We start from the raw sequence: 15,714 nt of genomic DNA on the forward strand, positions 1-15,714 counted from the left end.
AGCATTTGATAAGGAGTTCACACTTTTAACTCCTTCCTTGCCAAAGATTCCATTCTAGAGACTGGTATTTCTTGTAACTCTAGCACTAAACTCTAAAGTAGAATATGACTGTAATTTTTCAGGTTTTCACAAAGAATTAAGTCGTGCTTCGCATAGAAATCTTCCTTGGTTTTGTCGCACATGAGACACTTATTGATTCCAACAGGGTAACCCATGAAGGTGGATGATGATTTATTTCCTGATGAAAAACTAATCTCCATGAATACAACATTCATCCTCTGATTTTCCCTTCCAGGAAAAAAAGTACTGTATAGCTCCCTCTATATTCCTTGAGTAGACTTTTTCCAGCTTGTGAGGTTTTACTTATGTTAGTGATGTCAAAGTAAATTTCTGAGTTCCTGGACCACTAATGCAGTGCAGCTTTCTGGGAGGTCTCTCCAAGTCTGATCATGACTAGGAGCATTGAAATAAAAGTGCTGGGGATGGAAGGAGTCCTTCTGTATTTCACCTGGTCTACACTGACATGACATTACTTATTAGTCAGCTTCCATGGCGAGGGTGTAAAGGTGTAATTTGAAACCTGAACTTTTTAACCTACTACTGCACTAGTAGTGCTGTGATGAAAAGAGCTTAATAATCTCTGATAAATAATATGCCAAAAAGTAAACATCTGCACAAAGCTGTGTACCAACCTGCCTCCATGGTTATAATTTTTGGGGAGGGAAGGCTTGGTTCTCCTGTCCCTAATGTATTTGTTGCTATCACTCTGAATTCATACTGCATCCAAGGAATTAATTCAATAACAGATGCTGTCTCTGAATTGCCTTCAATGTTCCAAGGTGCTGAAGAAAGACGAAAAATAGAAATAATTAGAATGCAGAAAATATTATTTTATTCGATGGTTATGTAATACATTGGTGATAGGAAAGTATGTCTACAGTATATATATTAGGAAAAATACACCACAACTAAAACAAAAAGGAAAAATAATGCAGAACAATTCGATATGTACACATTCTTAATTATATCATTCTCATTTACATAAAAAAATAAAATAACATTTAATTGAGTATATAAAAACAAGTAATTATATAATGCAAAATGATTAGAAAAAAATGAAATAAACTAATGAATAAAATCAAATTCTTTAGATGGACTATAGTTTTAAAGACTCTAAGGTACCTTTCAAAAGAATTAACCTACTTCCAATGATGTTCCATTTTATTGACTTGAAAATTATGCATACACCTTTATATAAAAAATGTAATGCTCAGACTGAACACTTTTCTTGGTGAAAGAAGCAGACGAAGGAAAAGCTATACTAGTTTAGCTTTTCACATATATTCCAATCAGTATTTTCTAATTCATCACTAAAAAAAACCTCACCTGAGCTGTAGCTTTCAAACACTCAGAATTTCTTTCACCAAAGAGGTCAATTTGTTTGGGATTTCATTTTTAGAGTCGGTCCTGATTTCTTGTAAAATAATAAGGTGGCCTCTAAACAATTAATTGTGGTAAACATGATTGATCAGAGCTCTTCTGCTGTAAAATCAGGAGCAGTTTTATTACTGAGCCAGATAGTAGTCTCAACATCTCTTAAAATGGAGAATGGAGAAATGGAGAAAATGGAGATCAGAGAAAGAACAGAAAGATTCCTCCAAACTTAACAATAGTCTAAGCTTACCAGAAACTTTCAATGCACAAATAAGTCATCTCTCTCCTTAGAACTCTGCAAGAGAACCTATAAAACTGGTCTGGGAATCTGTCTTGTATTTTAGAAGTTCAGATTGTCAAAGGACAGCTGCGAAACCAATTGATCTTTCTTTTATGATGTATTGAGTTCTTTAACATTTACATTAAAATACTTCAATTTATACCAGCAATTGATATTATTAATTTTGACATTTATTCATTTTCTTTATAGAATTATGAGGACAATTGTATTTTGCGTATGAAATCAGCACTTTTGTCAGTTTTCTGAACTTTTAAAATAGGATTCCAAGATAAGAATTTCACATGTAAAACCAATCTGGTTTTGGAATGCTGCCTTGCCAAAGCCAAGCATTCTTCTGCAATGCACATCTCATCTCTGAATATTTCCACTTATATTTAATAGGGGCTGGGGTCAAAACTCTACCATTCAGTTTTCCAGTGATACCAACCTCACACTTGTTAGTCTTTTTTTGGAAACCACAAAGCATGTAATAAACATCTTGCATGACATAATTACTGCTCAACTATATAAAGCTTGCTGTTCTTCAACCAAGATACCCAAATCAGCCTTGAGTTTAGTTTGTGCTGTATGTATGTCTGATAAACACTTTTGGTAGAAAAGCACTTGCTAATTTTTCTTACTCTCACAGAGTGATTTACAGTATTGCAAATCATAAACTCACATGTTTTAGCATCTTTCCACTCGTCTGACATAGCACTTCTTGCTTGGATAACATATTTGGAAATGGGACTGTGGTTGTCAGCTCCTCGGCTCCAAATTAGTTTGACAGAAGTTTCTTTGATATCCTCCACTCTCACACCCCCTGGGGGCCCTGGTGGTCCTATAGAAAGAAAAGATTAATGTTGTGACACATACAAACAATGTAGAAACATTTTATTTTTTTCTATAGTTTTCTGCAAGTGCCACAAGAAAAAGTTGATTAAACTATGACATTGTCAGCATCTTCAATTAAATAAGTTTTCATTTTGCTATTTTTGCACAGGCAGCACAGCCATGGTTACAAAATAAGCCATTAGTAAGCCTATCACATTGTTCTTGCTACATAAGGTCAAAATGCTGTTTTAGACAATGCATTTTTATTCCTAAAAAATAAAAGTATAAGTAATTGGAAACACAGATAGTTAGGTTTACAAACCTAAACTACTGAGACGGCTCTAAAATAAAAATGAATCTCAATGGGTGAATCTGCCCAGATAAAAAAAAAAATATCATGCTCTTGGGATTTTATTTCCACCACAATGTTCCAAGAATTTGAGAGTTTCCAGCTTCTTGTGTAATATTTATTGTAAATCGTATCCACAATCTTATTTTTTCACAGTAGAATACAGCATATGTTTTCCATATTATATTTCACCACTCTTGTTTCAATCTGAAATGTTATTTCATGCTTTTAAAAAATTCTGTCAAAGTTTGGCACCTCAACTATGGGTTATTATTCACTACTAGAATTCTAGATTTTACTTAGTTTTTTAACCTTTACCTCTCTGAGAAAGTTAAAGAAAGAGTACAGCATGGAGGATAAACTGTTTTTAAGCATAGCTTTTGTTACCTCCTTGTGACTTGGTGCTGATCACATCTTTAGTGTTTTCAAGTGCTGCTGATAAAACACTAGAGCAAAAATACCTGTTACCTGAACAACAGGTTGCAATGAAGAATATACTTGATACTTTCCTCTATTGTGTAGATGTCAAAGAGCAATGATCATGTGTCACTGTGTTTGCAGTATCTCAAAATTAGGTTTTGTTACTAATTGTACTTTGTGACCTTCAGTCAATGAGATGTGGGAAATAGTGCTCTTTAATGTCTCACTGTGAAAAATGATACAGAATGCATGACAGGAATCTGTGGTAATACAAAAAATCAGTAGTTTTCTTCAGAAAATTAACTGTTCTGTGGATTCCTGCCAAGTTAGCACCTTAATATAGGGACTCCACTATCAGTACTCATTTTTTAAGAAAAAGTTAAATTTAAGATCTGTAGTTTTCATACAAACATATATGTTAAATACAATTAACTAATGCATTTTAGAAAATTATGGAAAATGAACATATCATTAACGGATCTTAAAAATTAATTGACAGATATCAACTGATAATAATTACATTACAATAGCACCTAAGAAAATATTTCAAGAGTCTCTGTGTTGAACTAATGTGGATTACATCTCTTAGCTGTGCTGGGAAAGAAAGACTATACTAAATAATTTTATCACCCCATTACTACAGCCTCAAGCTTTCCTGTTTTACTCCCAGCAAATCCAAACCTCTCTGCTTTCACCTATCTTTCAATGCTTGAAAGCTGTCTAATTACAATAGTCTCCTCTTTATGACATGAAATAACATTACTGCAATGTAATTAAGCATAAATGTTTTGCTGTTCGATAAATAATTTCAACACTCACTAAAAACTACAGCATTATTAATTTCTGTTTAGAAGGCTATTCTTTAGGCTTCTACCCTTGTTAACATTTACATGAGATTGGCAGTAATTCTTTTCATTTCACATATCATTAAGGCTTTATTTTAGTAAGTGAAGAAGGGCCATATTCTTAAAATGTATAGTGTGGGTGGAGAACACAGATTTCTGAATTTCTCAAAACATTTTATGAGGTATGTTTTTTTTTTAAATGCCTATTCATTTATTACTCTAATTTGTTCTTACACCAGCTACAACATCATAATACACAGACCATAATTGGAGCTTTTGATTTTTAACAAACAACCCTGAAAATAATGAAATGACCCTCAAAATAATAAAACTGGAAAACTTAACAGGGTTAAAGCAGTGAAACAATTTTTTTCTTTAAATGGAAATCTGCAATTACTATTATTATTATAATAACATCTGCATTATCTGCATTATCTACAAGTGGAAAAAGCCTGCAGCATTACTGATTTCTGCAACTTCTTCAAAATGACAACATATTACAAATAATGGCTCATTTTATCAAAGTTAACCATAGTATATAGAAATGTGAGATGAAATGTTTTTTTTCAGATAAGAGGAAAAGATTGTGTTTATCTGAAAGGCTTTTAATCTGAGTTTGTAAGTGATTCCAAGAAGATTTTAACGCTGTAAGTATTAAATCAGTTTCACGTTTAATGTTTCTCTTTGTGTATTGCAGGATATTATAGTAAGGTTTAAAGTTGCTTTTATATTTTTGGTTGCAAATTTATCATAAACATATCGTGTTTTTTTTAACAACCAATTATCTGTTATATTTAATTCAATTTATAAAGTGGGTTTCACCATCATTATGTAGCGGTGAGGCTTAATAATAAGGCAGAATTAAGTGTTCTGAGCCTTCCCAAATGAGGCCCCATTTCTCTGTTCATCTCTGTGGTGCAGCCACAGAGAAACTATTCATGCAAGATGTTTTCTTTTGATAAGGACAGCTCCCAAAGGGGGATGCACTTAGCTAAGCCTGGCTATCATGATCAATGGTCATCCATTGGCGCCTATCTGTCTAGGGAGTGCCAGTTGGACATCTGGACTGCATTACTAAGTGTCAGGAGTAAGTGACTCATATCTCACCTTGATCAACCAATCAGGGACTGGTAGGGCCGAGTAACCCACGTGGGACTCTGATGCCCATGGAACTTTCAGCCAATCAATGAGCTGAAGTTCCTCCAGGTAAAAACAGGCAACACAGAGATTCAACGAGATTCAGAAGGGATTCTGGAGAGGATTCTGTGGACTGTTCTAAAGGGAATTCAAAGGAGAATTCCAGGGCAGGACGGCCCAGGAGCAGAAGGCTCCCAAGGGCAGGACATCCTCGCAGCGCGCCTCCTGACCATCCTGAGACTCAGCCCGGACAACCACGGAACGGCCAGTGTGTCCGAGTGCCAGAACTTTCCTTTGTTCTAAGAGTCTAGAGTGGAGGTTGCCAGAGAGTAACCAGCAGCAGGCCTCATGAACAGGTCGGAACTGTGGACAGCTGAATCACTATTCAGAACTAGGTCTTCATTAGGAACGAACCGGTCCTCTTCCTGACTTGCTGGGACCCACAGTCATCTTTTCTCCTGTGCACAAACTTTGCTAGTTAAAGCCAACAATGAGCATCAGCAGCGCACCGTCGCAAGCCGCACAGCACAGCCTGGCACTGAGCCAGAGAGCGCGGATTGGACAGCCACAGCCTGCAACTGTTTCTTTGTGCCCGCAGGAGATCTGAATCCCCAAAGATTGGATGAGTATTCAACTTCAATGCATTACAGCTCGAGAATTCAATTGTTATCCCAACCAGTTGATATCAATTTAATTCCTAAGAGTTATGTACTTGTTTTGAGTATCTAATGCAGAAGTTGTAACCAAGTTCAATTTACGAAACGGTCTTAATGAATGATATACTGAACGTATGTCCTCTTGATGTGTAACACTTCGTAACTGACTGAATATATATCTTTTGTATTCTGATAACCCTCTCGATAAGATCTGTTAGGTTTATATGCATATTCTATGTATTAATAAATGTATCCTCGTGTATTAGTACCTGTGTGTGCGCGTTGTTTGAGCTATGTCGCATGGTTGGATTCTAAAGCCATCAAAAGAATCAACTTTGTGATTTACTGCTACAATTAATAATTGTCTCAGTAAATGCCCAAACCCTACAGAACTGGTGCCTTCAGAGAGCCACTAACATTACATATTTGGCGTCCCTGAACGAATATGAATCACTACAATTAATACACAGATTGCATCTTACTTTGAAGTATTAATGCAGCTACAATACAAAATGAAAACATTACAAGTTCAAAAGCTTTCAAAATTATATTCTCAGAAACCATTGGGCAGAGTAAAGGAATTATAATAGGACATTCAGACTCCAGTATTGAAAATAAAGCTTTCCAGATTTAGTGATTAAAGTTGAGACCAATTAAGTGTTTTGCTTTGTTTTCCAAATAATCCTGTCCTGTGTATAATGTAATTAAGTATGAATAGGATCAAACAGCAGTTCTGTTACATTTAACCTCCAATAACTATTATTATTAGTTACTGCAAGCACGTTTATTACCCCAATATAATTATATATAATTCAACAGAAATGCCAGGATAACACAACTCAAATGATTGCATTTATACATTTGGCTAGGAAAAGCTTAAGACGTCCCTTGCTTTTTTAAATTAAGCTACAGGACAAATCTTTGAAGGGCATATTAAAGGCATAAATCATATTTTCTCCAACATGCATTGTGAGTTGTGAGATCGAATAAAAATGCATCTTAGGTCAGGATAGCTCTTAAAATAGTTTTACTAACCATGTAAATATTATGTTATGTGAAACTTGATCTTCTCACTTTTTTTTGTTTTTGGCAGATATCCATTTTTTAGAAGGTATTTCTTTCCACAAAATATTTCTGTCCATTAAGGGAAAACCACATGGTTGACAAATGTTTCCTGCTCAATGCATGTGCAAAATTTATAGCCCACTACTGGGGCCTGCGCTGAATCCAAAAATTTAAGATAGCTTGTTTTCTTCACAATGTTTTTTCTCTCTCCAAAATCTGCGGATACACTCATATTTCTGTTTTCGTTTTTGAAGTGATGTACAAACCTTATTTGAGTTTTATAATCAATCATTATTGATCTGACTACATGAGATGCCAAATGTCTATTATATTATTTGTGCTACATTGTATATATAGTTAACATTAAAAATTTACATAGGAAAAAACACCTCTTTACACTGCTATTCTGGTAAATAGTTCTGGGAAACACTGAAATTCCATATAAAGGGTGACATTATTTTATTATCACAATATTCAGTATTTCGATTATGTATTGGAGTCATGCAAATACCTCATTAACAATTAAAACAGAAGTATTTTAAATACTCACATTAACTGTGAACTATTAAACAAATGCATAACTAATGGATTATTAGGTCAAACAAACATATTATCCCAATGGCATTCTTTATCTATATCTGTGCACTATTTTACACTGTTTTCTACAATAGCACCTTATTTCTGTTGCACATGCTCAACAGGGTCAGTATTCTGTCTATATCTGCATGTAATTCCTAAATAACTGTGAAAAATTCAATTACATTTGCACATAAACACATTATTCAGAATTCCTAAATTCCTATTTCCTAAACCTTTCCCAAAATGATTGGTATCTCAACATACCAGTTTAGTACACACTAAACTGTTGCTTTTCCTTAGGGCATTCAGGCTAAATGTTTTAGAGCTTAATATGGGTTAGTGTGATTTTTCAGGATTGATTCTTGGTGTAATAACATTCTCTAACGTCAGTATAATGGACATGTACAGAAACTGCACAAAGACTTAATAATTGAAGCAGTCTAATGTAGGAGTGAACTAATATTGCATTTCAAATGATTTTCTAACATTCTATTTCATTAATGTTCCACTCTGTTGTGATACAGTATGTCTGATCAGCTGCTCAATTCCCATATCAGATCTTTTTTAGTTTATAATCACATTATCATATGTACTCCTTTTCTGGGAATATTTTGTATTTACAATTGTATTATCCATCTTTTTATGAGCTACAATTTCAATTAAACTTTACTCCACATAATTTCCCTAGAGACAGCAACTGCAATAGCATGAAACAATTCAGAAAAATCTGTACTACAAATATAGCATTTTTACTTACTAGTGACACAGAGGGCATGTTTGAAAATTTAACAGTGTATTCTAGAACAATCATAATATGTTTTGCTTGATCATACTGTAAATGCACAACTGCTTATGTTGCATGGAATACGTAATGGGGTTATCTCAGAAAATGATCTTTACAGTGCTGAAACAATTATTTTATGGATATTCTAGACAGTGAAAAATAAAATATGTTGCAAACTAACAGAATACTGCTGTCTTCCCTATATTTTTCTTTGCCTTAAGTGCCTAGATGCCCTAATTGCATTTCATCTGAGCCTGAAATCTGATCTACTCAATGCTTAGATTTCAAATCTAACAAAGTCTTGGCTTGGATTGGAGATTAATTTAATCGGAGACATCTAAGAAGAATTAGGTCACGGCTAGATGTACTGCTGGTGGACATAAAGGTAGTATCCTTCATAATGGCCCATACGTTCAAAACAAGTAATGTTGACAGGGACTATCTTTCTGCAGGACATAGAACCTTTTGCCCAAGATATTAAATTTAGGCCCTGCCTACAGTACATATTGCCAAAAGTGTTGGGAGTGCCAACTCCATTGCCCTAGGTAATTTTAGGTTTCAGATCATTTTGATTTCCTGTGATTTATCGTCTGGCCCTGTCACCATAAAGCTGATATTAAGTACAAGACACTGGCTAACTGTCTGAGCCTATCACATTTAGATAAGCTGCAAGCTACACAGTCCCCTAAAGAAATTTAGAGTTAAACATAGGACTGGCCCTTCCCCGACATCATACAAATTTCAGGTGAGTAGCTGAAAGCAGAGGTAATCTTGGCTGACTAAGGACAACCCATCCCTGGTGGTGTTAAGACAATTATTTACTACCACTTAGGGAACCTGGTCCAACCACTGGCTAGTGATATTATCCCCTTTAATTTGGAAAAGTATTTTCATTAATTTGAAAATCAAGTAAAGACTAATTCCACACTGAAAATAGAAAGAAAGAAGGAGCATATTTTTTTGGTTGTAAAGCATTTTTTATGTAGATGGGAGAGAGGTATGGTCCAAAGATATAAACTGCAGGAGAACAAAGGACAGATCAGGTAAGAAAAAGTGTCCAGATCAATGGAGATCAATGGAGTGTGAAAAAATGAATTTTGTAATTTAATGGAAAGGATTCTAAAAAGAAATTAATCTATGTTTAAGAGATGGGACAAGTATGATCCAAGTATGAAGATAATCATGGCTTCTTATCTTGGAACTACCTGGTTAGGCATAACGAGGAGACATCAATGAGGTGTGACACACATTGAGATTTGCCCTCCTTCTGATACCTTTGTTCTACTGTCACCACTACGAACTTGTAGTGCACAAAATAATAAGTGGATGGCTTTAGAATGTGATTATCTGCTCATGCATGTTTTAGAGGCCCTCTGCATAAGGATTCTAAAAAAAGAGTTCCACATTGTAATATACAAAAAGTGAGAAGTAAGTTATTTTTGTCATTAGGTTGTAGTAATAAATGTTGTGATAAAACTATTCATCAATCGACCTTTCACTAGTAGCTGTTAAAAACGTCTATTACTGTATATAGGCACACTGAGTGATGATTAGTTAATTAATTAGAGAATTGGTAAAGGGTTTAGAGGGCATATCATGCATTGGGTGTAATGGATGGAATGTTTGGGTATACTACTGTATATAATGTACAATACAGTATTAGTTAGTAGTTGGGGTAATAAGATAGCAGCCTGCATTGGATCTTTGCAACAGATCCTTTGAAACACCTTATTTCAGGGTGGAGTCTATAACATAATATTCACATCATATTCTGTTAATCTGTGGACAATCTGGGTCTAATGGTGTTACAAGATTAATATAAACACATTGATATTGCAAAGAATATCATCCTATTGACAATTATTAAGTATCACAGACATATTGATTATAAAACTCCAAATACGTAGAATTTCATAATGTATTGTAAATCTTTTATTTAAATTTTGGACTGAGAGACAATGCAAAAACTTTGTAAAAGGTATTTTCCTTATGTAACAGCTGTTCATTTAATGGTCTTCAAAAAATAATTGTCATTGCAACTCACCTCTTACGACAAGGTCTGCAGATGCTGTGGCATTGTCAACTGTGGTCTGAGCTGTGCAGGTGTACCTTCCAGCATGCTTCAACTGTACATTCTTTATCAATAGATCCCCACTTGATTCTTTCTGTTAGAGACAGAACACAGAAGTAAATCATAAAATGGCAGTAAGATAGATTGCTCTAAACTAATCATAGTACCACAGGAGACACCACTAACTTTGACTTTACATGCACAAAAGGATGGAATGAGAAGATTAATACATTTACTTCTGCCGTAGTGTCATGACTGGACAAGAACTAACATTCAGACCCATAACTCACTGCGAGTCAATGCTCCTTACACACACTTTAATATGGTACAGTGTTCCTTTTAACAGATACAGGAAATTAGATACAGGAAATTACAGTATTAATACTGTAAACTACATGAGTACTAATTTAAGCAAAGCAAATTTAAGTATCTTTCATTGCAACCACAAAGAAAGTCTGTATGAAAAGTACAAATTAATCACGTTTTAAGGTATTTCATATTCTCATACTTATGAGTAACTCATTGGAAGGGAAGACTAATCAGGAAGGACAGACATGTACAGTTGCACTGGTTCATGGAAGCCCTCTGCTATCCATCAAAAGAATGCTGATTATCTCACTTGGCCCTCTGTGTGAAGAATATTTTAACATTATCACATACCTAACAATTTTTACCCAGGTTTTAAGTTATGACATTTCCCCGTTCCCAAGACTTCATAAATTAACCATTGATTTCCGACAGGATTACTGTCCCGGTGTACAATTTCTAGAGAGTTAACGTATTTTTCTTAGGGCTATAATTAAATATGTTTGAAATGAACATTTTTATGAGCAATCATGAAGTGTATTTAGTGTAATTTAATTTGTTATTGTATGGATGTCAAAATAAAATATTTTTATGGCAATAATACAGTATATTGTGTACTCATAACATTCTACTCATAGTTTGTTTTTGAAAGATTTTGGAAGATGAAACAAACTTTGAGAAAATACTGTATGCTTTGCCACACAGTTTTCTTAACTTGTTTTTAATTTAATTATATGTTTAAGTAAATGCTTTTGAATTTATAAATGTATAATACCACGTCATACAATATTAAACTAATTGACCACAATACACCACCCCTTTTTATATGGCAAGTCTAGTATAAATCTGTTGTCAATGTTCACAAATCTATCATCAGTGGAGGCTGATTTTGAGATTGAAAACGAGCACATCTAAATATTTTGGAATAGAGTACATACATTGTACAGTACTGTATATGTACTGTATCTTTCTTTCAATTAGACTTTTAACTATCCACAAATTTCTAACTAACATTTTTGTTTAAACCATAATAGTCTTGTTTTGGATTTAGCCATTTAAAACCAAAGAAAGAAAGTTAACATAAGCAAAATCTGCAAACAAATCAAACTTAATGTGAAGATAAACTGTTACTGACCCTTAACTTGGTAGGTTACATCGTGCTGTTAAGAAAATATCTAATCAGGTCTAATATCACATGCAGTGAATCTTTACATGGAAACATGGATACATCTTGAACCTTCTCAAATTTTAAATGTATTTTGAGGTAGAATTTCACTGTGGTTTTCTGAGTATTTGATCTTTAAATTGGATGCACAGGGGAAAAATGTCAACAAATGTGACATTTCATGATAACATTTGATATCATTATTCGGTCAATGCAGATTTTGTACTGTAGGTGATTTGTAGGTGTAGGTGATTGTGTAACCTCAAATTGTATCATAGTTGTGAAACTTAGTAAATTATTTTGCTTTTCATTCATACAGCTCCAGTTATACACAACATAACAGGACGGTTTTCAAAGTGTTATTGTGCTACAACCTCTCAAATTACCATCATGTCTAACTGAACTAAAATTAAGCATAATAAAGTCAATTTATAAAAACTTCAAGCCACCCACCCATTGCAAATTCCACACCTATTACTTGATGGTGGGTTTCCATTTTATATTTCATATATCCGACAAACAAAAAAGCTTCAATCAGGCAGTGTGTTTGTAATTTGTGAATGACAGCTCAGTTGAAGTTTTGAATTACATCTGAAATGTTTGAATTAAGTCTAACGTTTTAAGTAAAAAAATCATGCTGAGGTGCAAAATACACATGGACACCTCTGGTGCATATACTGTATGCCAATAAAGAGTTACATACTGTATGTGATTCTTCAAGCCTAATCATTAACGTTTGCATAACCATCATGGATTGGAATAATCTAAAGCTGTATAAAGCAAATAAAACACTGCAGTATACTTAAGTATTACATAAAATACCTTTCTCTTCTAATTTGAAAAAAATATCAGTTTTAATCTGATAACATAACTGACAACTATTTACCTTTAGACTTTTTTATCCACAAAGTAGATGTGAATGCATAAAATCTCTGTGTTATACAGTTTAGTAGATACAGTACATAATATTTTCTGTGCTGTTCATTTATCATTAATGAAAGGTCTGTTGTGTTGGAATAGCTGAATATTATTATATACATTACCATTGAACATGATTTATGCAATATCATTTTTAAATGCCAGTATCATTGGTAACCAAACTCCTGTAAATTTAAGTCTCACAAGTTCTAGATGTTTGCCAGTTCATTTCCATATCCTGTAGTGGTGAGAAAACAGGATCTAATCTCACTGAGGCCTCAGTCCCATTATTCTGAGCTCTAAAATCTTTCACAGGCTAATATCCCCTATGGGAAAACACTAAATAGCAATGACAGACAAACCCAGCTACTAGACAAACAGCACATAACGTGCTATACATAAGATACGAGTACAAAATGAGCTGTGGACATGTAATCAAATTATTTTAACTTCAAGAATCAAATAGCTAAACATTATTAAAACTATTAAATCATAAAGGCCTGCTGATTGATTGTATGGAAATGTAACATTCTACATCCAAAACCATTTTCAAGGAGACTTTCATAATTCCATATATACATAAGGAATCTGTTTACAAAAAGGTCACGGGGGGAGATAATGTAACATTAAACTTTATGAGATTAATAACATTCAATAAAAGAAACCAGTTCACACACCCAGGAGCAGAAATGATACACAACTTGAAAAGAACCACCGTTTTAAAATATAAACAATGCTGTCTTGCTTAGATGAACACAAGAGCAAAATGGGAAACGTGATCTTTATTTATGGAGAAATATGTCATCTTATTTAAAAAGGTACAAAGAGTGTACTTATCAGCTCAGTTACATATTTCATCATTTATAGATTATCAAAGGACAGAAATATCACTTCCAGAACAAATAAAATATGTACGGTGCTCAAAGGCAAAAGATACAACTTTTAACCAAAATTCAGAATGGTAACAAAAAAAGAAAAAATATTTAAATAATATTTTCTTAAAGACAGTTTTATGCATTTTTTTAAAAAGTGACATGTTTAACTGTAGTAATGGTAAAAAATACATAGGTAACATATCTGACTACTCAATCTGACAGAGAATTGAGGGAGTTCTGCCTTATATGCTGTGCTGTATGTGGAGAGTCCCTTAAGAAAAATGATCATAAGACGCCACTTGCTGGACAAAAAGAAGAATGCAAGACAAGTTCCCAAAAAAACAGCCAAGAGCCATAACTTCACACTATCAGCTTTACCAGAGGAATTATACATATTAACTGGAGTGAAACATAATTCTTGTAATCACAAAAATAACTAAACTAAAATCTTAACTAAATTTGAAATAGACATATTTTTTACTTTTTCTTCTGCCAGCTTCACTACACTGACCTAGAACTACAGTAGACTATAGTTTTGAGCTTTTAACATTACTTTATTAACCCTTTACAATTTCTTGCAATAATAATTTGTCTGTTCACATACCCCAGCTTGCTCTCCATGAGACACACAGACAGGGAGAGAAGCTTGGGGTCAGAGCACAGGGTCTGCCATTGTACAGCACCCCTGGAGCAGTTGGGGTTAAGGGCCTTGCTCAGGGGCCCAATGGAGTAGGACTCCTCTGGTGGCTACAGGATTTGAACCAGCAACCTTCCAGCCACAGGCTCAGATCCTTAGCCACAGAGCCACTGCTCTGCCCTGCACAACCCAGTATTAACGAGGACATTGCTGAGGGGCTGTTTCAGCCATACACTTAGTCAAAAATTCTGGTGTTGGCTCAGATGTGACAGTTCTACACTGCAGACACACTTAACACTTAATACAGTAAGTAAAAGGTATATCTATTAGTTACTGTACCTTCCTTACTGTAATCAATATACATACTGTACAGTATTTGGTTTTTTTTAAATGATGATGGGAGCATACCAAATCTTGCATATAAAGGTTTTAAATATTTCCAGATGTCGCCAAAATTTACACAAATTAAAAGTTTTACAAGGTGTTGCCCTGGCTGAAACAATTAAAAAACATTTCTACATTAGTGATCACATTCAAATTACTTGAGAGGATAAAGTTCTTAAGTTCTCCTTTAAAAAAAAAAACAACAAAGCTAACTTTCTCAGAAGCTAGCCTCTTACCATAACATTCCGCTCATAGTGTTCAGCTTCCTTGTCAAAGTCTATCACATGGGCATCAACAGACCAGATGAAAGTGAGATCCAGGCTGGGGTCACGTGAAGCAAGGCACTGCATCATGGCATTTTCTCCCACAGTCACATCAGCATTTGACGGAGCCAGAGTAATTTTCGTGGCCTCTTTACAAATGAAAAATTGCATTATGCAATCAGAAAAATGATAAGAACAGACCACAAGACAAGGAGAATAAAACTGAAGTCATTTTTCTGAAAAGAAGCCGTTCCTCTAATATTTTCTGTAAAGAAAATTACTTGAGAATATTATCATCCTTAGAATAGATTTATTTTGTTAAACAAAACAGAAAATCAGCTTTATTTAGTATAAAATCTCCTTATTCTCAGACCATTAACTAGATTTTGATTATTCATTTTTAAAAGAAGAATTTACAGTACTTAATTTAATAAAACACTAGGGTTAGCTTGAGTGGTGGTATGGGAATTAATACTTTAAATTAAATATGATTAAATTAATGTCAGGCTTTCATAATATACCCATAATATGTTAAATATATTGCAAATACTTTCACAACTTTTGAATGGTCAACATTACTAAAATTGCCTTAAAACAGAAACATTTTGATTTTTGAGTTCAAGTATAGCAAGTCTAGTGCTGACAAATACCTAATATGTATTGTGATCTAATGATCCCAATATATGATTACTTAAAAGTGTACTTATTAACA

The 15,714-nt window shown here is 34.0% G+C and overlaps 1 protein-coding gene across 5 annotated transcripts in view; it reads right to left on the reverse strand.

Annotated features, from left to right (window-relative positions):
- cntn1b (contactin 1b) overlaps positions 1–15,714 on the reverse strand; it is a 109,354-nt gene that overhangs the window by 15,183 nt on the left and 78,457 nt on the right. For all 5 annotated transcript variants that reach the window (XM_088644838.1, XM_088644836.1, XM_088644835.1 and 2 more), the window contains 4 exons: positions 14,976–15,151; positions 10,428–10,548; positions 2,397–2,555; positions 693–842 (listed from right to left, as the gene is read on the reverse strand). In XM_088644838.1, the coding sequence (XP_088500964.1) occupies positions 693–842; positions 2,397–2,555; positions 10,428–10,548; positions 14,976–15,151 (606 nt within the window). The remainder of the gene's footprint in view (positions 1–692; positions 843–2,396; positions 2,556–10,427; positions 10,549–14,975; positions 15,152–15,714) is intronic.

The sequence above is a fragment of the Lepisosteus platostomus genome, chromosome 9 (assembly GCF_059453375.1).
Source record: "Lepisosteus platostomus isolate fLepPlt1 chromosome 9, fLepPlt1.hap1, whole genome shotgun sequence".
NCBI classification, from domain to species: domain Eukaryota; kingdom Metazoa; phylum Chordata; class Actinopteri; order Semionotiformes; family Lepisosteidae; genus Lepisosteus; species Lepisosteus platostomus.